The sequence below is a fragment of the Podarcis gaigeae genome (assembly GCF_964106915.1).
Source record: "Podarcis gaigeae genome assembly, chromosome: 13".
Classification (NCBI taxonomy): Eukaryota; Metazoa; Chordata; class Lepidosauria; order Squamata; family Lacertidae; genus Podarcis; species Podarcis gaigeae.
This window is the reverse complement of record NC_139689.1, coordinates 29,126,375-29,148,495: the sequence shown is the minus strand read 5'-3', so window position 1 is coordinate 29,148,495 and position 22,121 is coordinate 29,126,375. Positions and strand designations below refer to the sequence as shown.

Below are 22,121 nucleotides of genomic sequence, written 5' to 3'. Positions count from 1 at the left end.
TCAAAAGCAGGCAACTGAGCGGCTGGGGCAATCACTTGCTATTTCCCCCCAACAACCTGCAGAGGTATACAGTGTTACCTCGGGTTGCATACACTTCAGGTTACAGACTCCGCTAACCCAGAAATAGTACCTCGGGTTAAGAACTTTGCTTCAGGATGAGAACAGAAATTGTGCTCCGGCGGTGCAGCGGCAGCAGGAGGCCCCATTAGCTAAAGTGGTGCTTCAGGTTAAGAACAGTTTCAGGTGGAGTTTCAGGTGGAGATTCCATTTGGCTTGTCATGGCTACTAGACCTGCCCCCTAGGAATATATCCTATCCTTTTAAGAGCAACCAACAGTGAAGGCAAGCACTAAACGATTTGGCAATGAATGGAAGAACTATGCATTTCGTGAAGAAAGATTTGAGGGCAGGGTTTAGAAGAGGCAGGCAGTATGCATGCAGTTCCACAAAAAGCCAAGTTTTGGGTTGAAGAAACCCAAATGATGAATTTCAAATTCACTTTGCAGATGATGGCCTTGATCCAGGTAAGTGAGTCATGACTGAGCAGCGGAACCCAAGTGAGTCATGGCTAATTCATTCCCCCAGTTGCAGCGGGACTGCAATGACTAACCTCAGATGTATTGGGGACGATGTATATTTTCAGGTCTGTGCTGGTTATCTTTGCATATTTAATTCTGTGTGCAAAATTTAGGTTTTTAACAAACTGGGAAATGCTTGGCAAGGAGCAGGCGGGAGGCGAAGTCATAGGGGATGGGTCCACACTTGCACCCATAAGGCTAGGCAGTTAAGATCTAGACTTGAATTACAAAATAGACAGTAGGAGCAAGACTGAATTCTAGGAAGATGGAGCAACGTAAATTTGAGCTTCCAGTAGATTCTCCCTTTATTTTTGTGGAGTGGGCTCTCCTGCTGCAACCACAAAGGCACAAAGTTTGCTAGGGAGAAGAGAAGAGAAGAGAAGAGAAGCAAAAAGAAGAGAAGAGACGAGGAAAACATGGAAGCTGGAGTGGACAGCTCATCCCTCTCTGTATCCCAGCAGCACTGACTTCCGTGTTTGTTGCAGTTGAAAGGTGGGCTGCTTCCTGTTGCCAGTAGCAGTGCAGGCAGAGAGTGGGGAAGTATTCATCTATTTTAGGCTTGGAAAACGATTTGTTATTAAGCTGGCCCTTCCATACTCCACTTGCGGGCTTCCCGGAAGCATGTGGCTTGAAACAGGATGCTGGACTAGCTAGATGGGCCTTCAGGCTGAAGGGTTGTTTATATATATTTACATTTCCTATGGAACATAATCTAGGCGCATCCTTTTCTCTGTTGTGGTTTCGGATGAATGATTAAACTTTCCTTTCCTTTGCTATGGTGCTTAGACTCAAGGCAGCGCAACACAATTTTCTGCAATTTCCAGAAAATACTCCCCCCTGGTTTTGGTGTGGGCTCCTACAGTGTAATGTGTTTTATTATTCCTTTCTCCTTTCCCTTCCCTTCCCTATCCATTCATACTATACTGACCAAAAAGGGCAAATGCAACAATGGTGTTCAGATGGTACTGCGCAGGTAATAACTTTAATAAACCAACACAATGGCTTCAGAACAAATTGACATGTGACTCATCCGCTGTAGAAGCTACCTAGAAGCTGCCAGGCCCAGCCATGCCAAGCGCAAGGTGGGTATTCTCTGCTGCCCCCTGCTGGCACCACAGTCTCCCTCCCCCGCCTCTCGTGTGTCAGCTTGCTATTGTCATTGCTTACCCCCAGGCTTGCAAAGGCCGGGCATCTCCCTCACGGTGTCATCTGAATCCTGAGCTTCTTCCTCTTCCTCCTCCTCGTCCTCATCTTCCTCGTCCTCCTCAACATCCTCAGGGTAGTCGTCATCCATCCAGGAACTGTTGGATTCCAAATGGCTTTGCGCTAGGCGCTGCACAGCTGTAAGGGATCAAAAATTTGGCAGGTGAGATTTGCTTAGGAGCGCTCACAGAGAAATGGGAGTTTGGAACTGGAGAACCTCGAATAATGAATTTAACTTCGCTGACACCTTGTGAGTTACTGCTGTCTTGCTCCTGACTCCCGCCTTGAAGCAGCCCCACATTAGACTCACAACTGCAACTTAGAGAGATCTTCTGGGCACATCAACCTCTTTCCCCTAGTCCTCAATTATCATCTTTCCTTCCTCTTGATCCTTACAACCTCCTCTGGCAAGACTCAGCCCATCCAGATTCCAAACCCTGCATGTTTTTTTATTCCTCTCTCCCTTGCCCTTTGCCTCTCAGGTCTCCTGCTGTGTTTAGCAACTCTGGAAGATTTCCATCCACTCAAAGCAACCTTCTCCTGCTATCAGTTTAAGGATACAGTGCTACCTCGGGTTACAGACGCTTCAGGTTACACATGTTTCGGGTTACAGACTCCGCTAACCCAGAAATAGTACCTCGGGTTAAGAACTTTGCTTCAGGATGAGAACAGAAATTGCACGGTGGTGGCACGGCAGCAGCGGGAGGCCCCATCAGCTAAAGTGGTACCTCAGGTTAAGAACAGTTTCAAGTTAAGAACTGACCTCCAGAATGAATTAAGTTCTTAACCCGAGGTACCACTGTACCTTGAAATAGCCTATCAATAGTGAGCACCTGAAAAAAACAGACTGAGCAGGCTCACAGCAGGTACCTAGCCACAGTCTGTCCCACCCCAGTGAGATGTATTTTCTATTGAAGGTATATTTTATATATGTATTAGCATGTGCAAATCCATGTACTTATTCTCTTCTTGGTGCTGAATTTCCTTTTTAAAAACAAAACAAAAAACAAAACAACACAATGTGTTAAGTTCCCACCCTAGTAGGAAGTAAAATGTCTGCAGAAACTTTGCATGAATCGCCAGAATTTATTAAAGTGACCTGCAGGGAAACAATTAACATTTTTAAAAAAGGCCAGTGGGTCGAAATAAATGTATGAAATCTAATACATATCACCTGGCTGACCTCACAGAACCATCTGCCTTGGAGTCAATGGGATGGTGAACCTTCGGAGTACAGGTGGAGAGGTCCATGGGAGTGAATTATTATTATTATTATTATTAATAATAATAATGTCACTTCATGTCATGGTGAAGGTTCTAGCTGGCCTTCTCCCTGACATGCTTATACCCTCCAGCATTTCTCTGATGAAAATAGGGACATCCTATTCAATAATAATAATAATAATAATAATAATAATAATAATAATAATAAACAAAAAAAATTCCTTCCAGTAGCACCTTAAAGACCAACTAAGTCAGTTCTTGGTATGAGCTTTCGTGTGCATGCACACTTCTTCAGATACACATCTGAATATATACATGTGTATCTGAAGAAGTGTGCATGCACACGAAAGCTCATACCAAGAACTAACTTAGTTGGTCTTTAAGGTGCTACTGGAAGGAATTTTTTTTGTTTTGACTATGGCAGACCAACACGGCTACCTATCTGTAACTGTAATAATAATAATAATAATAATAATAATAATAATAATATCATCTATACATCGCCCATCTGACTGGGTTGCCCCAGCCACTCTGGGCGGCTCCCAACATATATTAAAACATAATAAAACATTAAACATTAAAAAACAACTTTCCTATAGTGGGCTGCCTTCAGATGTATTCTAAAGGGGGTTGCATAACTCCATACCCTCCAACATTTCTCTGATGAAAATAGGGACCTCCTAAGGAAAAGCGGGACATTCCAGCATCAAATCAAAAACTGGTACGGCTTCTGTAAATCCAGGACTGTGGGGTCCTAGGTTGCACAAGCCTAAGATCATGCCTGTTTCTTTGGCAAATCCAGAACTGCACAAGAAGCTGTGGCCATGTTGCTCCATTTCTCCCCACTCTCTACTGAATCCTGTTGCCCCACCTCCCCTCCAGCTTTTTGGGGGCCACAGAAGCAGCTGGTTTGCTTCATCTGGCTGGAGGGGAGCAGAGCATGGGGTAAAGGGACAGAGCGGGGGGAGGATCAAGAGAAGCCACTTCTGCAGCTTCCACATCTACAGGTCTGTTAAAACTGACAAACCCCAAAGCAGACATAATCTCATTAATAACCCAGTCTCTCCTCCTACTCTCCCCCTGCTGCCAGAAACATTCACCGTTCCCTGACCCAGGGTACTGCAACATCTCCCCCCACCCCCCAGCCAAAACGACCTTACAGTTTTTCTCAGAGATACCACAGTGTTATAAATAATTCTATATCTGGCACCTTCACCCTCAGCAATCAGAATGTCCCTAAACATTCCATGGCAGCTGAAAAGTCTGATCAGCAAGGTTGTTGGTTTTTGTTTTTTTAACCTTATCCCTTTTTCAATCACAGAATCTCTGAAGGCGATAATTTGAAAAACTGCCCACAATAAGAGCACCTTAACATTTGACAGACGAAACTTCGGTTTTGATGGGATCAAAAGAACATTGATGTGCATTTATTTAGAAAAAGAAGAGATTAGTTCTTTGAGAAAGTACAGGCACGCAGGGTAGGGCGGGAATTTTCCCACACCACCTGAACTGGCTTAAAGTTCTATAGAAAAGTTTGCACAAAGGGGGAAAATGGTTTCCTTGTTCAATAAACTTGGCAGGGACCTAGTCCTCAGTGAGGAATGTGATTCACCTTGTTTGGGGAAGAAAAATAGCCACAAGGGGGGGGGGGAGAGAGAGAGAGAGAGAGAGAGAGAGAGAGAGAATGAGAATCTTTTCCTTGTTCAGAAGAGGCTTTTTATTTTGTAGTGTCAACTTTTTCCTCTTCGTACCCTCTTTGCAGACACACCTTCCTTTGCGTTCCTTTACACAAGCCCTGCTGTTCGTTTACCAAAGGTCAAACATACGGTACTTTAGACCAGGGGTAGGCAACCTAAGGCCCATGGGCTGGATGCGGCCAAATCGCCTTCTCAATCTGGCCCACGGACGGTCTGGGAATCAGCGTGTTTTTACATGAGTAGTATGTGTCCTTTTATTTAAAATGCATCTCTGGGTTATTTGTGGGGCCTGCCTGGTGTTTTTACATGAGTAGAATGTGTGCTTTTATTTAAAATGCATCTCTGGGTTATTTGTGGGGCATAAGAATTAGTTCATTTCCCCCCAGCTTGCTCCAGCTTCCATGTGACCACCCTTGAGATATTTGAAAGTGGCTATCATATCGCTTCTCAGCAATCCTTCGACTGCTCAAGCCCTTCTAAGACCGGGCTTGGGCCAAGCAAAAGCAATGGTTAGGCAAAGAATTATAGACACCGAGAGACAACAGGACTGCTTAAGGTGCCCCGACTACAAAATTGTAGAAATCGGGAGATATATAACTGCACCAGCAGCATATCTCTTTTTTCTTGTATCCAAAAATCCAAGAAGGGCATTTACACTTGCCAGAAGCTCAGCTCTGCCTTCGCTGGTCTTGGAAGGATCCTTTAGGACCAGAGAATTTCCGCCTGTCCTTTAGGAAGCCCCGAACACATATTTTTTAGATGTCCCTTTAATGATGAGGCACATAGAGAAACCATTGACCCCCCCCCCCGCTAGTGAGGCTTGCTGACCTCCGGTAAAGCAAAAATTTGATCTTGTTAGGCAAAGACCACAAGACGACCCGGGTTGTCGCCAGATTCTGTGCACAGATCTGTAGGTGCAGACCCTCCCCTGATTCAGTCTAGTTTGTTAAGAAAATTCCCAATGTCAGATCCACAGGCGACTTTGGGTCATTTCTCTAAGGTAGTCTATTTTAAAGTTTTTATGTGTTTATATGCCTATCACACCTTTAAACTTAAAATCCATTGTTGTATATTGTTTTAAATGTTTGTTTTGCTTTTGGGATTGCAGTTCCCTTTGTGTTTCTCAAGCTGGTCTCTGACAGTAATAAATTTCATGTTCATGTTCAGGAGTGAAATGTATAAATCTGAAAACCAAATCCTTCGATTGAAAGGGATAGGGTTGTGTTTAGCCAAGTAGTTTATTTACCCTAAAAGTGTGGAAATCCACCTGCCATCCTGATGGAGGTTGCTGGGGGTGGAGAGGGATTGTTTTGGTTTTAAAAACCTGTTTATCTGGCCAATGACTGGAGCCATGGGACAGCCAGGAGAAGAAGGGCTGTAGGGCAGATCCACACCATCATCTAAAGCACATTTAAGGTACAATGATCCCCCAAATAATTCTGGGAAGTGTAAAGGGTGCTGGGAACTGTAGCTCTGTGAAGGGGAAACTGCAGCTTGCTTGTGGGTCAGAACGTAAGCTTAAGGCTCATGTCGACATCCCAGATTTGTGCATTGTAGGGAGGACTTAGAGTTACTTGTGTTTGCATTAGCCAGGGACAAAGGGCGCATGGAGCTAAGATTACAAGGCCACTTCCCTCCATTGACAGCAGGCTTTTGCAAAATCTGCAGAAAGGGTTTCCCCCACATGACTGTGCTATTGAGGACAGGGGTGACCAAGACTAGATAGAAGCCAGGGCAACATGAGCTCGAAAAGATACCCATGCAAAGCAGAGTGTCCAGATGCGACAGGGAACAGTTTTGCAGAAGAGGGAACTTCACCAGCGTCTGCTTGTCTGGCTGAAATTCCACCTTCTGCACAGCTATGGAAGGTGCAAGGGCCTTGTCCTCTTCTGCATTTGCCCCCAAAGCCTTAAAATAAAGTATGGAGAATCTTAGTTTGCCTAAAAGTATCCTTAAGCCTCCTAGAGCAAAATATACATTCAGAGGCTTAGTTTGGTGAGAATCGAGTATGCACTTCTAGAGCTAATGCTAAATAAATTACTTCTGGTAACTGAGCCACCATAGCTGATGGAGGGGCATGAAAATTTGTTTTAGACTTGTCTACTGGCCGAGGGAGCTGGTGTACAGCTTCCGGGTCATGTGGCCAGCATGACTAAGCCGCTTCTGGCGAACCAGAGCAGCGCACGGAAATGCCGTTTACCTTCCCGCCGGAGTGGTACCTATTTATCTACTTGTACTTTGAGGTGCTTTCCAACTGCTAGGTTGGCAGGAGCAGGGACTGAGCAACGGGAGATCACCCCATAGCGGGGATTCGAACCGCTGACCTTCTGATCGGCAAGTCCTAGGCTCTGTGGTTTAACCCACAGTGCCACCCGCGTCCCCTATTTAGACTCGTCTACCCATGTGCTATCTGAAACCAAAGGGGTGCATTAGTTGCCAGATGTGAATTTCTTTTCAGCTCTCTCCTATCCCACTAAAAACTGCAGGATTGATACAGATTGTGGCTAATGCTGTGTGAATGCAGCTTCAAAAATTAAAAGCGCTGGGTGCGGAGGAAGCAGTAATGTGAACATGCCCTTTCCTCTTGTACTCTGCAGAGTACCATGCACACAAAGACATAAATTCCACTTATAATGCTGTCACTCATGCCCTGGGGAGGCAGGTGGGCCTGCCCTAATTCTGGCAGCCATCCGGGTATTTGCCCTGTAAGCTGCTTAGATGGGAAGAATAATATATGCCACACCTCAAAGGAAGACAGGGATTTAAACACAGCAGGAAGAGCCAGCCAGGGACCTGGGTCCTGTCAGCAACAGCTTGAGGAATGCTAGTAAGGAGAAGCAAGATGCTATATGGCTATACGATACTTTGGGAGGTTGGCAGCATGTTTGATCTATGGCAGTGATGGCCAGACTTGGCCCTCCAGCTGTTTTGGGACTACATCCCTGACCACTGGTCCTGTTAGCTAGGCATGATGGGAGTTGTAGTCCCAAAACAGCTGGAGGGCCAAGTTTGGCCACCACTGATCTACAGAGTAGCAGGGCAGGGGAGGTGCTTAATCCTTTCTTTTTATGCATTGGTCACCTTTTGCTTTTCATAGAATCGTAGTACTGTAGAGTTGGAAGGGACCCTGAGGGTCATCTAGTCCAACCCCCTGCAATGCAGGAATCTGTTTCCCCCCAACGTGGGGCTCAAACCCATGGCTCTGGGATGAAGAGTCTCATGCTCTACCAACTGAGCTAATCTGCAGGCATGTCCACCTGTGCCCATGGGGCGGGGGAAGACAGGTGCCTATATCATTTCCCCTTCCCACCACGTGAATAGGAAAGCAACCATGGGGAGGAAAGGGGGGTTAGTGGGGGAAATGGCTGGAATGCAAAGGGTTAAGCAGTTCTTCCAATCTAATTCAGGCTTCCACAGCTACTTTTAACTATAAAAAAGGGATTAGGGAGCAGTACTGCTGGGTGACTGTGCATGGTTCCTAGACACCACTTTTTCAGGGAAAAAGCAGGTGAGCTCTCCAGCTCCCCACCACCTCACATTTTATCTCATCATCGTTATGTCTTTTCCACCCCTGCCAAATCAAGGGAGAGCGGACAAGCGTGGCTGTGTGCAAGACTACAGCTCATTACTTCCAACGCGGCCTCAAGATTCCCCCCTACCCGCACCCCAGTTCTCCCTGGGAGGAAGAAGAGATAAGAGCCCCTTTAAAAGCAGCAGCCACGAAACAATGTAAAAGCTTTAGGTATGTGTGGGAAGGCAATGTGCCAACTCCCCCTCAGAAGATCAAATAGCTTGGGGAGGGGGGAGAAGAAGAAGAGAATTAGAGAAAGACAGGTGCGAACAATAGGTGTGGGGGAGTGATGATGAGAGCAAAGGCTGACGGGAAATGGATGAGTGCAGCACTTTGTGGGGGGCGAGCAACTGGCAGTGAGCATTCCCTGTCGGAGAACAGGAAGGATGTGAAACACACACACACACACACACACACACACCATTCTGGCATGCGGTTTCTCACATTCTTCTGACAGGCAGCGCATTTCCAGTACCGGGGGCATGTGCACTCCAAACACTGCTCATCTCCAGCCCCCAGCCCCCCAGTTCTGGTTTTATCTATCAGCCCAGTCTATTTACTCCTTCGCCTAACACCAGTCAGGTTTGTGGCACCAGCCGTTTATGACCGACTGATCCACGGCTTGTGAGATGGGAGTTTTCCTTTGACCCATGACACGACCCAGGCACCTATCTAAAAAGTGGCCTCGGTCCAGTATATCTGAAGGAGCGTCTCCACCCCCATCGTTCTGCCCGGACACTGAGGTCCAGCTCTGAGGACCTTCTGGTGGTTCCCTCACTGCGAGAGGCCAAGTTACAGGGAACCAGGCAGAGGGCCCTCTTGGTAGTGGCGCCCGCCCTGTGGAACGCCCTCCCATCAGATGTCAAAGCGATAAACAACTACCTGACATTCAGAAGACATCTGAAGGCAGCCCTGTTCAGGGAAGTTTTTAATATGTGACATTTTAGTGTATTTTTCATCTTTGTTGGAAGCCGCCCAGAGTGGCTGGGAAAACCCAGCCAGATGGGCAGGGTACAAATATATTATTATTATTATTATTATTATTATTATTATTATTATTATTATTAAAACTGCACTGGCTCGAACCAAAGTGAGCTTCTCTTCCTGGGGAGAATTCCCATAGAGGCCTGAAGGGCCACATCCAGACCCCTCCCAGGGCCGCAGCTCCATGCCCTACTTTAAAGGCATGTACAATGTCTGGCATTCATCCCAATTTGCTTCCACAGAATTTATCATAGAGTTGAAAGGACCATGAGGATCATCTGGTCCCATCTCCTGCAATACAGGGATCATTTGCCCCTATTGGGGTTTGAACCCACAACCCCGAGATTACGAGCCTCATGCTCTACCCAACTGAGCTATGCGGGTGTTTGCCAGTCTTTGTTGAACATTTGATCTAATCTGTTCTCAGGGTGGCTGGATGACAACAAGCATTCATTCGGATTTGCTTGTGGGGTCTTTATAAGTTTTCCTGTTAGTCACTGTTTCAAACCACACCTTTCAATGCATTTCCTTGTCATGTTTCTACATGGGAAAAAAACCTTTTTTTTTTTTAGTGGATTTGCTTTTGCATATGTACAGTATTTTGCCACATGTTCTGGATGCAATAATACTGTAATGGTGGTGGATTTATAAAGTACTGTCCACACATCATTCAGCTTTGTTAGTTGCTACGCAATGCCACCATAGCATTCCTGGATTACTGTGGTCTGGAAGGGCATTCTGTGCTATAGTGCAATGAAAGGAGGACATTCCCTCTCCCCATCCCTCACCCCCGGAACATTTTAAAAAAAAAAAAAAGTTGTGGGATTTCAGCAGAAAGCTACTGGACATGTCCCGATTGGAGCAAAAGGCCTATGTTCACCTAAAACATTTGCAGGCACAAACAATACTGAAAGTGGGTTGGTGTACAACTTCCCCGATACTATCATGAGCAGAAATCTCCATAAATGCACAATACAAAGGACGTTTGAAGGGGGTCCAGAGCTCTTTCATCTACATCAGTTGCACAAACCAATGTTGTATCACACTCTTGAATCCTGCCTGCAAATTACTGACAGTCCGGTGGCACCCACAATCATAATCTTAGCTAATAATATAGTAATCGTCTTGCATATTTGTAGAGCACTCTCTTGTACTCTGCTCGGCCTAACTTCCATATAGGTAAAACTCTTTTGATTTCCCCATTCCTATGTTCATTTCAGTTGTTCCTCTTTGCATCATTTCCCACTTTAATCCGCCTTTCTCCAGAATTCCTGGCACAGCCTTCTTTACAATTTCTTCCTTCCCTGCCCTCCCCATCACCACCCAAAAGTGGCCTTGAGCCTTGAAGAGAGTCGAGAATCCTGCTGCGGCCATTCCCTTTCTCCTGGGAAGCCCTCCTCTCCAGGCTGCGTTCTACAGGAAATGCTGCCGATTATTGGCAGCGCTCATGACACAAACAGCAGATTGTGGGAAGAGGAACGCAGCACAAGGGAAGGTCTTTAAATAGGGCTTTGTTGTCAAACACGTTGGCCTCCAACTGCCTTGGCGCTTCCAACCTCCGTTTGGGACGTTAGCGCCACTTGTCACTCAGGGGGTGGGGGAGAGTGGATGTTCTTGCTGCTGACCTTAGTGCTAAAACTGGAAAATGCAAACGACTGGATCGAAAGCTCTGCGTGTGTGCGCACATCCATGCTTCGACCGGCTGCCTTTCATTTCTACCAGGTGATGTGTCAAAGCGAAAAAGAAAGGGCTTGCTTTTGTGAAGGGATGAGTAAGGACTGTCTGTTGAAAGTTGACACAATGAGAACTAAACATCGGTGGTAAGAAGTCAATGGCAACCTCCTGCTGCATAGATTTCAGCAGCACTGGGGAATGAACAGTCAGAAGTACAATGTGTTGGAGGTTCAAGGCTCAATTTAAGTACAATGTGGGGCATGTTTTAGAAAAACCTTACCTGTATGGTGTTCCATGTGCTCAGAATCACATATGAACTGGGCCATTGGCATTTGTGTGCACAATATTAGCATGCCAGGGATAAATGGCCCAGGAGACTGTGATGTTAATGTATGCTCAGGGACCAACACTTGGCTTAACTGTGACGCCAATAACATGTTTTCCTAACGTGACCGACAGTGAGTTTAAACATAATTTAGATTGAGTCTGGCTCCCAGAGCTTGGAAGGAACTGCAGTGACAAGCTGATGCTTAATGTGTGTGTGTCTCTCTCTTTCTCTGTGTAAAGTAGGTAATAAGAAGTGTTTGGAATACTTCCAGAAATTCCAGGTATTGCGCTTTCAAGAAACCAGCATCTGTGATCCTCGTCGGCTGTTTCTGTCAATGTTATATTTTGGAAGGCAGCAGCAAAGAGAGGCCTTCCTAAGCAGAGACCTTGATGTTAGTTTCAACAGACTCTGGTTTCATTGCATCGCTGTTAAATGTAGCTGCAAACCAGAGTTCTTTGGTTCTCCCACTCAAAATGGAAGGCCTGTGTTTATTTCCTTCCCAAGGGAGCCAAGGATTACTCAAGTCAAACTCAAGCTTTACCTTCAGCCTTCAGATCCCTACTTGGGTGGGAGGTTATTAAACAATGCCAGAATATGCTCTAGTGAGGGAAACGTTATGCAGTGATTTCAACGTGGATATTTCCTTGAGGAAATATGTAATGGAAGTTTCATTGATGACCAAGAAGGGGCATCTATTGTGGGAGGGAGTCACATTGATTATATACTTCTTCCTGGTATGTTCAAAATGCATATCAGCCAACATTTCTTTGATGAAAATAGGGGCGTCCTAAGGAAAAGTGGGACATGCTAGGATCAAATCAGAAACCATGGTGGCTTCTGAAAATCCAGGACTGTCCCTGGAAAATAGGGGCACTTGGAGGCTCATCTTTTGTGGAGGACAAACCTGATCATGGTAATTTGCCGTTAATTATCAGTGGCCTTTTCTTGATACCAACATCTACCCCAAAGGAGCCTGATTTGGGGGCACATCTGACTTAAGGCATTTGAAACAAAGCACCCACTTAAAGGGATCCAGGCCAGCGTTATGAATTAATCTCAAATCGAGGACTCTCTGGCTCAGATTTTGTGTGACATTAATCGCATACAGTTCCGAGTTCCCAGCATTTTCATATCTATATATTTGTTTGCTGGAAGAAGCTGCTCACATGTTGCTTAAAAAGTGGGAATGCATCACACACAAAGAAAGAGGGAGACTTGCATAAAACTGGCATGTGTTGATTTTTGTGCATAAATGCAATTGAAGAAATAATTACTCTGTTTACAGAGAAAGAGAAAACATCATGGAATAATAGAGTTGGAAGGGACCCTGAGGATTGTCTAGTCCAGCCCCCCAGCAATGCAGAAATATGCAGCTGTTCCATTCGGGGATCGAACCTGCAACCTTGGGCTTGTCAGCATCATGTTATAACCAACTGAGCCATCTCACTATGGTGGGGAAACTGAGGCCAGGTGGTCTGTGTACCTGCTCAGGCTGCTGCTCAGGTGCTAGCGAATTCAAGACCCTTTATCTTTAAAATGGACTTTGAAAGGACAGCCTCTGCGAGTTCTTCAAACAGAGGACTGTCCTCCGTACAGCCACTGAGAGACTGGCAGGGGAGCAGCTCATTTAATCCTCTTCCACTTCCAAGTTGGGCCTTGCTTGGAACAGATTGTCCTTAATATGTGACCTTTTGGAAAGAAACTAAACTTTTATATGTTTCTGGCTGGAGCATTTAAAAGCTGCATGGCTTAAGGAGAAATGCAGAGAAGTATAGTTCATAACAGGGCTACCAACTTGAATAAAATATGGGGGGGGGCAAGTAAGCCCCACCCAGCGTAACTGATCACAAGACGCAGTTCAGGCACACCATTTGAATAGCATTGCTCATCAACATGGGGGGGGGGTGACCCCCTCAAATATTTTATTGGGGGAGCTGAAGGGACCTCAGCCACTAGGAGCTGTCTTCTATGGGGGTGAGGAATCTCTAGCCTGAAGGCTAGATTTGTCCTGACACAGGTCCCAGTTTGGCCTGTGCGGCTGTTTTGTCCAAACCATGCCCACATAATGTGTGGCACCAGGCGTAGGGCAGGCTGTACGACCAAGCTTCACATGGGGAATAATAATAATAATAATAATAATAATAATAATAATAATAATAATTTATTATTTGTACCCCGCCCATCTGGCTGGGTTTCCCCAGCCACTCTGGGCGGCTTCTATAGAAACCAGAAAACACTAAAATATCATACATTAAAAACTTCCCTGAACAGGGCCGCCTTAAGATGTCGACTGTGCAGCTGATCCCTGCAGAAAGTAGTCCTGAAGTCACCACCCAACAGCTGATGGGTGACTTAAAAGTCTGCTGCATCCGCTTCAGGGCTGAGTTCTCCATGGGGCAACTCAGTCCTTCGGAAAGGATGCTTGGAGTCATCACTCTTGCAGCTTCAAGCCTGTTGATAAGCAGCACTTCAAAGCGCCGCATAGAGCTACGATCATCGCCTGATGCCATTGTGACATCATCGGGTGACTGACAGGTGGGTGACCCTGCCCACCCATCAAGGGGTAGGGGAGAATAAGGTTCTTGCTTGCTGACCAGATCAGATTCCCACTTCCCTGTTTTATATACTGTACTGTACACACATACACTGCTATGAGTCACCCCATCTCCCTGGCATCTTGGTTCTGTTCATCTGAAACGAAGAAAGTCGGCGCAAGGTAATGCAAAGTTTGGTTCATGCATAACCCACCCACCCGCCCACACATATTCCTTTCCTTCCCCAGCCCTTCTCTCTGTGTGCCCAAGGTCACCTTCGCTGCTGTGGAATGGTTAGCTTTCTGAGCAGATGGAGTTGTCAACTCTTTATGAAAAAATATAAAAATAAAAGCATAGGGTGGGAAGAGAGGGGGCACCTCGCATATCCAAATCAAGTGCGTGCGGAGTCTGTTTCCTTAGAACTGCAAGTTCCCCGGCAGCCTGAGGGACGGGGGGGGGACGGAGGGAGGGGTAGCAGCAAGGGAGATTCATGCAACTGTGAGGAAGAAGAAGAAGAAGAAGAAGAAGAAGAAGAAGAAGAAGAAGAAGAAGAAGAAGAAGAAGAAGAAGAAGAAGAAGAGATTGCGAAGATGATGGCATTTATAGTCAATGTTTTTCTGGGGAATTATGTGTGGACTGAAGTTGCAAGTGGAATTTCTCTCTCTCTCTCTCTCTCTCTCTCTCTCACACACACACACACACACACACACACACACACAGTTAAAAAGGTAAAGGGACCCCTGACCATTAGGTCCAGTCGTGGCCGACTCTGGGGTTGCTGCGCTCATCTCACTTTATTGGCTGAGGGAGTCGGTGTACAGCTTCCGGGTCATGTGGTCAGCATGACCAAGCCACTTCTGGTGAACCAGAGCTGCACACGGAAACTCCGTTTACCTTCCCGCCGGAGTGGTACCTATTTATCTACTTGCACTTTGACATGCTTTCAAACTGCTAGGTTGGCAGGAGCAGGGACCGAGCAATGGGAGCTCACCCCGTTGTGGGGATTCGAACCGCCAGCCTTCTGATCAGCAAGTCCTAGGCTCTGTGGTTTAACCCACAGCGCTACCTGCGTCCCAATATACGCACAGTTAAAAGGTACAGTGGTGCCTCGCTAGACGAAAAGAATTCGTTCCGCGATTCTCTTCGTCTAGAGGTTTTTTCGTCTTGCGAAGCAAGCCCATTGACAGCTTAGCGGATTAGCGCTACAGCTGTCAAGCGGCTTCCAGCGATCAGCTGTTAAGTGGCTTATCGGCTTAAGAAAAGGGCGAAAAAAGCGAAAAAACCCCGCGGGGGGATGCAAGATTTTTTTCGTCTTGCGAAGCAACCCCATAGGGAAATTCGTTTTGCGAAGCGCCTCCAAAACGGAAAACCCTTTCGTCTAGCGGGTTTTTCGTCTTGCGGGGCAGCACTGTATTAAATTCCAGAACTTTGTGTGTATGTGTGCAGATGCATCCAATGAAGACAAATGGTGGGCGATTCAGGACAGACAGAAGGAAGCCCTTTTGCATTAACACTGAAAACTGCAAGTCACAAACAATTCAAAGCTACCTTACCTTTAAGAGAAGGTGGGGTGTAGACACAGGGGGCATTCCTTTTGTTTTTAAGGTGGTAGCCTTCACCCAAAGCTCTCTGGGAAAGGAAAACAAGAGTCATCAGGTCAAAGGCACAGCTCTCCAAAATTTTCCCAAAGAATGGGGAAAGCGATGATGCACGATATTTTATTTTCAACAAATCAACATATAAACACTTGTTAAATTAAAATATTGGCTTTGATTCTGAGTGTTTGGATAGGCATTTCTTATTTTGTTTTCAGCGGCTGCTCCCCAACTCTTTGACATTGGAAATGGCTTCTGAAACTTGTCGGTTTTCAACACAGCTATCACAATTAATTAAATTTATATACTTCCCTTCATCAAGAGACCACAGGACAGTTTACAGTATAAAACACAAGATATATTATATAATAATACACACACACACACACACACAAAGGCCATAAATCGATTAACAGCTGAAGGCCTGGTTGAAGAGAAATGTTTTTGCTGGGCACCTGAAGATATGCAATGAAGAAACCAGGTGACCCTGGAGAGCATTCAACAAAATGGGAGTCACCACAGAAAAGGCCCATTCTCGTGTTGCCACCCTCCAGACCTCCTGTGGAGGGACACACAAATAAATGCCAATGTGATGATGAGTTCATCAGTACAATCTGCATACAACTGCAGGTAACTATAATGGTAATTCGGATGCAGGGAAAGTGCACCATGTTTTTCGATAATATAGCAGTCATAATCTAAGAAGAGCAAGAAAGGAGAAAGACGCTTCTGAGGGGGTGCCTACTGCCTGCAAGATTTTTCTAAATGCTTGTTTTCTAAATATTACAAAAACGGGTCTAGGCTAAGATAGGCAGCATAGTGCCCTCCATATGTTGTTGGACTACAATGCCCATCAGCCTCCAGCCAGCAAGGTCAATGGTCAGGGATGATGGGAGTTGTAGTCCAACAACTTCTGGAGAGCACCACCAGATGTTTTACCCTAGAATGGGAAAATCCAAAGTATTATTATTATTATTATTATTATTATTATTATTTATTACAGGGGGAACAGGGGCTGGCATTTTGATACCAATGTCGTTGCATGGGCTCTGCCAAAAAGTTGCATGCGCAAGGAGCACTTGTCAGCCTACAATACACACCTGTCTGGAAGGAACCCCTAATTCCTATAATTTAATATCCATGATGCATTTAACATTTAACGTTCTATGTTGCTATGCCCTAAAAGCTCTGCGTAAGTGTTTACTGCCATGTCACCGGGAGAAATAGGAAACTCGATTCAGTTTGCAGTTAAGGACACCAAAACAACACGACAGCCAAAATTCAGCTATGCTTCAAAGCTTGCACTTCCCCGAATTTTGTGAAAACAAATTGCTCCAGAAACCTGGAGAACTGGGTTTAAGACTGGAAGATGAGAGAACTGAAACTGACTAGTCTTTCAATCCCTAGTTATGGGCTCCTTGCAAGTGGTCACTGTGATAATCTCTAGGGCCACAAACCTAGAAAATTAACCTCCTACACTGGCTAGTCTACTTTCCAGCAAGGACCGAGGCATCCCCTTTCGTTCCAAGAAATGGGAATCTCGGCCCCATTGGCCAATAACATGACTTCCTGTTTAGAAAGACACAGAGGTGTCCTAATCTGACACTGGTGAACTTTCCTTCCCAATGCCAAATATGGTAACTGGTCAGATGAGTGTAAGCAAAACACACCACCAAGACTTCCCAAGAGAATTTTTATAGGGCCAGAAGCATCCTGTAGCTGTTCAAGGTGTCTCAATAAAACAAAGGGAGAGGGGAGAGTTGCTATTTTTAAGTTTCCTTTGCAGTGTCTGGAATTACGTTCGGTTTTCCTTAAATATGTTTTCCCTTTGTTTAGCGATGCTTGTTTTGGCTGTAATGTTGTTCTCGGCAACCTCAAAACCTTGCCTGAAAGACTGCCTCGTGCACAGCGCAGAGGCACAACCGCAACGGATTTGGAAAGCGGCGTTGAGCCAAAAGGAGGTAGGCAGTTGCTTTTAATACACAAGTGCCCCATCTTTCGTGTGGGATAGGGGTGGCGGAGAGAAAATCATACAAAAAGGTTTGTGAGGATTTGATGGGAGGGGAGAGACGGCATCCTTGTTGCCAAGACAACCAGGCCTACACATTGCCTGTGATGGTTTCACTGTAGTGTCTTATGTCAAGGAAGAGCATGTTGAACATGATGCCTCAGCAGTGGAGATGCATTTACTTTCCCCTCATGCCACGAAAGAGGGCAATGCAGGACATAATGGTGAAAATGACACCATCACATTCACAACATTATCCCTGATTGGCTGGGATCATGCGGTGATGGAGAAGAAAGCCTTTAAAAACACACTGTGACTTTGTTTTTTCACATCACTTCGAGCTCCTTTGAGCTTGTGAACTTTGTAAAAAAACAAAGATTGTATTTATATGTTATAAAATGGAAAGTTAATAAGTATTATTTTTAAAAAAATAAAAACACACTTTGACAGGAGGAGAGCCTTCATAGGAGCCAACTCCTAGGGGTCAAGGTCCCTTCGCACCCTCAATAAAATATTTGAAGGGGCTGCCCCCCCCAATGTTGATGGGTCTTGCCATTCAAATGGTGTGCATCGATTATGTGATCTTGTGATCGATTATGCAGGGCAGGTTATTACCTGGACTACCCCAATAATTTATTCAAGTCAGCACCCCTGAGAGCCTCTGAGGTGTAATGGTTAGCATGTCAGACTAGAACCTGGGAGATCATTGTTCAAATCCCCACTCAACCCATGAAGCTACCTGGTTGACCTTGGGCCAGTTGCCTAGCCTACCTCACAGGGTTGTTTTGACGATAAAATGGGGAAAGGGGAAGAACCATGTGCCACACCAAAGAGCTTCCCTTGAAGGGGAAATGGGATATCAATGTAATAATAAGTAGTGAAATAAACATTATCATAAGTTAATAAATGCAGCACCAGATGAGGGAACAGCTGCAACAACAAAAAATAATGTAAAGTTTTTTTTTAACAGTAAAGAGTTTTATTGGAGGTGGGGGGAAGGCCCAAGGAAGAACCTCTGGCACAGGGCAGTTGACCCACATCGGTAATACTTAGAGGATCGTGATGACACCTGTTTACCTCAGGGAAAAGAAAGGGGTGATGTGGACAGAGGCATTCTGGGAAAAGCAAGAGCAGGGTTACTGCTGAAACGGTCCCAGGAATGATCCTGAGAAGTGGCAGGAAGTGTACTTCTCTTGAAAAAGAGAATCTGCTTTTGTCCTTCTCACCAGTGCTGGCCCAAGGCATGGTGGGACCTGAAGCAGAGCCCTTGGGAAAGTCTCCTCCCCTGAAATGTCTCCTTGCTGCATCATTTAGACACCATTCTATTCCCTCCCCACCCTTCTCTCCCTTCCCTGGTGTTGCCCGAAGCAGGTCATTTCACTGGCCCCACTTCCTCCCTGAACTCCAGTTCACAGAGAAAGGAGGGTGTTTATGGCGTTAGACAGGGCTTCTTAAATGGAACTAAAAATAAATAAATAAATAAGATCCGCATTACTAAATTTGCAGCCTCTAATCAGAAAATTAAGCAACTGAAGTGTTAGTTGTTTAATTGGTGATGGAAATATTTGAAAGGCAGGGCTGAGAATTATGTTCACACTTTGTTGAGGTTATTTTGGTTCTTCTGATGTAACTGTAATACAGAATGGAAGGATTTTTTATTATTATTACATATGTAAAAACGATGGCCTTTCTTTTGCATTAAACTGTGAGTTCTCACACGTTCTTTCGGTAGCTTAAATATTTCAGTAGCTTTTTAAAAAAAGAAATCCGAAAATATATAGATTTTGGAAATAACTTTCACATTTAATTACTCGAACGAGCTAAAACCCAGACGATTAATTGCAGTAAAGTTTTTTCAAAGCAGTTTTTGACTGCTATGTAAGTTAGCCGTTAGCTATCTAACCAGCTCTGGAAACCAGCAAAATCCTTTCCTTCCCTTTTGTTGTTGTTGTTCACTGGACAAAAGCTCTGATCACATTTTGGAAAATGTCCTTGTTCCCTGCTCAATTTGGGGTTGGGAAACAGGTGAAAAAGGTATGCATTCTGTCTGACCTCTGCCAAGGGCTTTACCTCCCCCTCCCAGAAAAAAGGGGGGGAAAGCAAGTTGCCAACTGGGGAATGGGGCGGCATACTCAGCGATTAAAGGGATAATCTGATAAAACAACAGACAAGTCATGGGGAGAGTTTGAAAAGCAGCCAGTCTTTCTCAAAGGCACTAAGCTTCTGGCTCCTGACTTGCTGTCCCCGGGATCCCATTCCAGAACAGTACTTTGTCGCATATTAAAGAGGAATTTAATGTGATTGAAGATCAAGGGGAAGTCATGGAAAAATGCAAGCAGGAATAAATTTTCTCTGCAGGCTTGGTTGTGTTTGTGTGTGTGAGAGAGGGGTGGGATAAGCTCAAGAGTCAGACTTTCCAATGGGGCATTCTTTGTTTGTTTGAGTAAATTCCAAGGTCTTCTAGCGCAGCAGAATTGCAGATTGCAATGCCCAGGTGAAGGGCATTCAATGAAGAGACGCAGAGTCTCACAGTTGTTGCAGTCCCCTGGCCTTCATGTTCTCCCCCCCCCCCCCCCGCGCTTACTATTACAGTGGTACCTCGGGTTAAGAACTTAATTCGTTCTGGAGGTCCGTTCTTAACCTGAAACTGTTCTTAACCTGAAGCACCACTTTAGCTAATGGGGCCTCCCTCTGCCGCTGTGCCGCCAGAGCACGATTTCTGTTCTCATCCTGAAGCAAAGTTCTTAACCCGAGGTAGTATTTCTGGGTTAGCGGAGTCTGTAACCTGAAGCGTATGTAACCTGAGGTACCACTGTACTGAAATAATGGCATAACCTTCCAACATTTCTCCGATGAAAGTAGGGACGCCCCATTCCATAATGATAATTTTACTATTTATACCCCACACATCTTACTGGGTTGCCCCAGCCACGCTGGGGAGCTTCCAACATATACAGTGGTACCTTGGGTTACATACGCTTCAGGTTACATATGCTTCAGGTTACAGGCTCCGCTAACCTCCTTGGCAGGGGGTTGGACTCGATGGCCCTTGTGGTCTCTTCCAACTCTATGATTCTATGATTCTATGATTCTAACCCAGAAATATTACCTCGGGTTAATAACTTTGCTTCAGGATGAGAACAGAAATGCAGTGGTGTAGCGTGGGTTATCAGCACCCGGGGCAAGGCAAGTAATTTGTGCCCCCAACCCGTGGATTTCCCTAACCCCCAGATGTTGTGCCCAGTGTGGCCGGCCCCCCTGCACCCCCACGCTACGCCACTGCAGAAATGGTGCGGCGGCAGCGGGAGGCCCCATTAGCTAAAGTGGTGCTTCAGGTGAAGAACAGTTTCAGGTTAAGAACAGACCTCCGGAACGAATTAAGTACTTAACCCAAGGTACCACTGTATAAAAATGTAATAAAACACTGAACCTTTTTTTTAAAAAAAAAAATCCCTATACAGATAGCTCAGGAGTCGAATAACTCCATACCCTCCAACATTTCTCCAGTGAAAATAGGGAAAAGCAGGACATTCCAGGAAATCAGAAACTGGGATGGCTTCTCTAAATCAGGGACATCCCTGGAAAATAGGGGCATTTGGAGGGTCTGTAATGGGGGAGCCTGAAGGATACCTAGCAGCTGAAGAAAGGAAGTGTCTACCTCTGCCTTCTAAAGTCAGCCAGTCCTCTCTCTCTCAGCAACAGGATTATTCACACATTCACTTCAAACTGTGTCCTGTGTCTCTCTGCCACCTTTTAGAACTCTGGCTTTTTTCATGTCTCAGTTCAAAAAACAAAAGAGCAATTATTCAGGCCACACCGATGGACAGGGTGGCTGCCTCATCTATTTCATCTGGCTTGGCAGAAGCAGAAATTTAGCAGGTGAAGCTTTTCCGAGTGTGGGAGATAAATGACAACGAAAAGTGTGACGTGCTGGGTTTAAGTTTCAGGCTGCTGTTCAAAGCACAGGGGGTGTCAGCTTGCCACAGGTGTGGCCTTCCTGTGTGGCAGGAGGGCAGCTGTGCCGCTCTTCTCTTCCCTCTCCATCTTAAAAACGTTCTGGGAAACAGTTGCTTGCAGACAACCTGCTTACTGAGCATCCAGGGAGGGTAGATTATTTACTGTTCACTGAGCACTCATTCTGACTTCACTCTCAGGGTTTGCACACAATGGAATTTACTGTGTGTTTGCTGGTGTGTTAGAAGATCTCTCTCTCTCTCTCTCTCTCTCTCTCTCTCTCTCTCTCTCACACACACACACACACACACACACACACACATTCTTTTGATCCCTCAGTCAGAGTTGCCAACCTGAATAAAATTCTGTATTGGGGAGGGGGCAAGTAACGTATTTTTCGCTCTATAAGACGCACCAGACCACAAGACGCACCTAGTTTTTGGAGGAGGAAAACAAGAAAAAAAATATTCTGAATCTCAGAAGCCAGAACAGCAAGAGGGATCGCTGCGCAGTGAAAGCAGTAATCCCTCTTGCTGTTCTGGCTTCTGGGATAGCTGCACAGCCTGCATTCGCTCCATAAGATGCACACACATTTCCCCTTACTTTTTAGGAGGGAAAAAGTGAGTCTTATAGAGCAATAAATACGGTACGTCCTGCACCAAATAACTGATCACAAGCCTTGGCACTCACACACCATTTGAATGACAATGCCCAATGCCCCCAGCCCCTCAAATATTTTATGGGGGGGGTGTCAAAGAGATCTTGGCCCCTA

At 45.5% G+C, this 22,121-nt stretch overlaps 1 protein-coding gene across 1 annotated transcript in view; it reads right to left on the bottom strand.

Moving 5' to 3' along the window:
• The window catches only part of PPP1R1B (protein phosphatase 1 regulatory inhibitor subunit 1B), a 50,938-nt gene that overhangs the window by 12,063 nt on the left and 16,754 nt on the right, over positions 1-22,121 (bottom strand). The window contains exons 4-5 of the mRNA XM_083708869.1: positions 15,346-15,421; positions 1,745-1,918 (exon numbers count right to left, since the gene is read on the bottom strand). Of these exons, the coding sequence (XP_083564995.1) occupies positions 1,745-1,918; positions 15,346-15,421 (250 nt within the window). The remainder of the gene's footprint in view (positions 1-1,744; positions 1,919-15,345; positions 15,422-22,121) is intronic.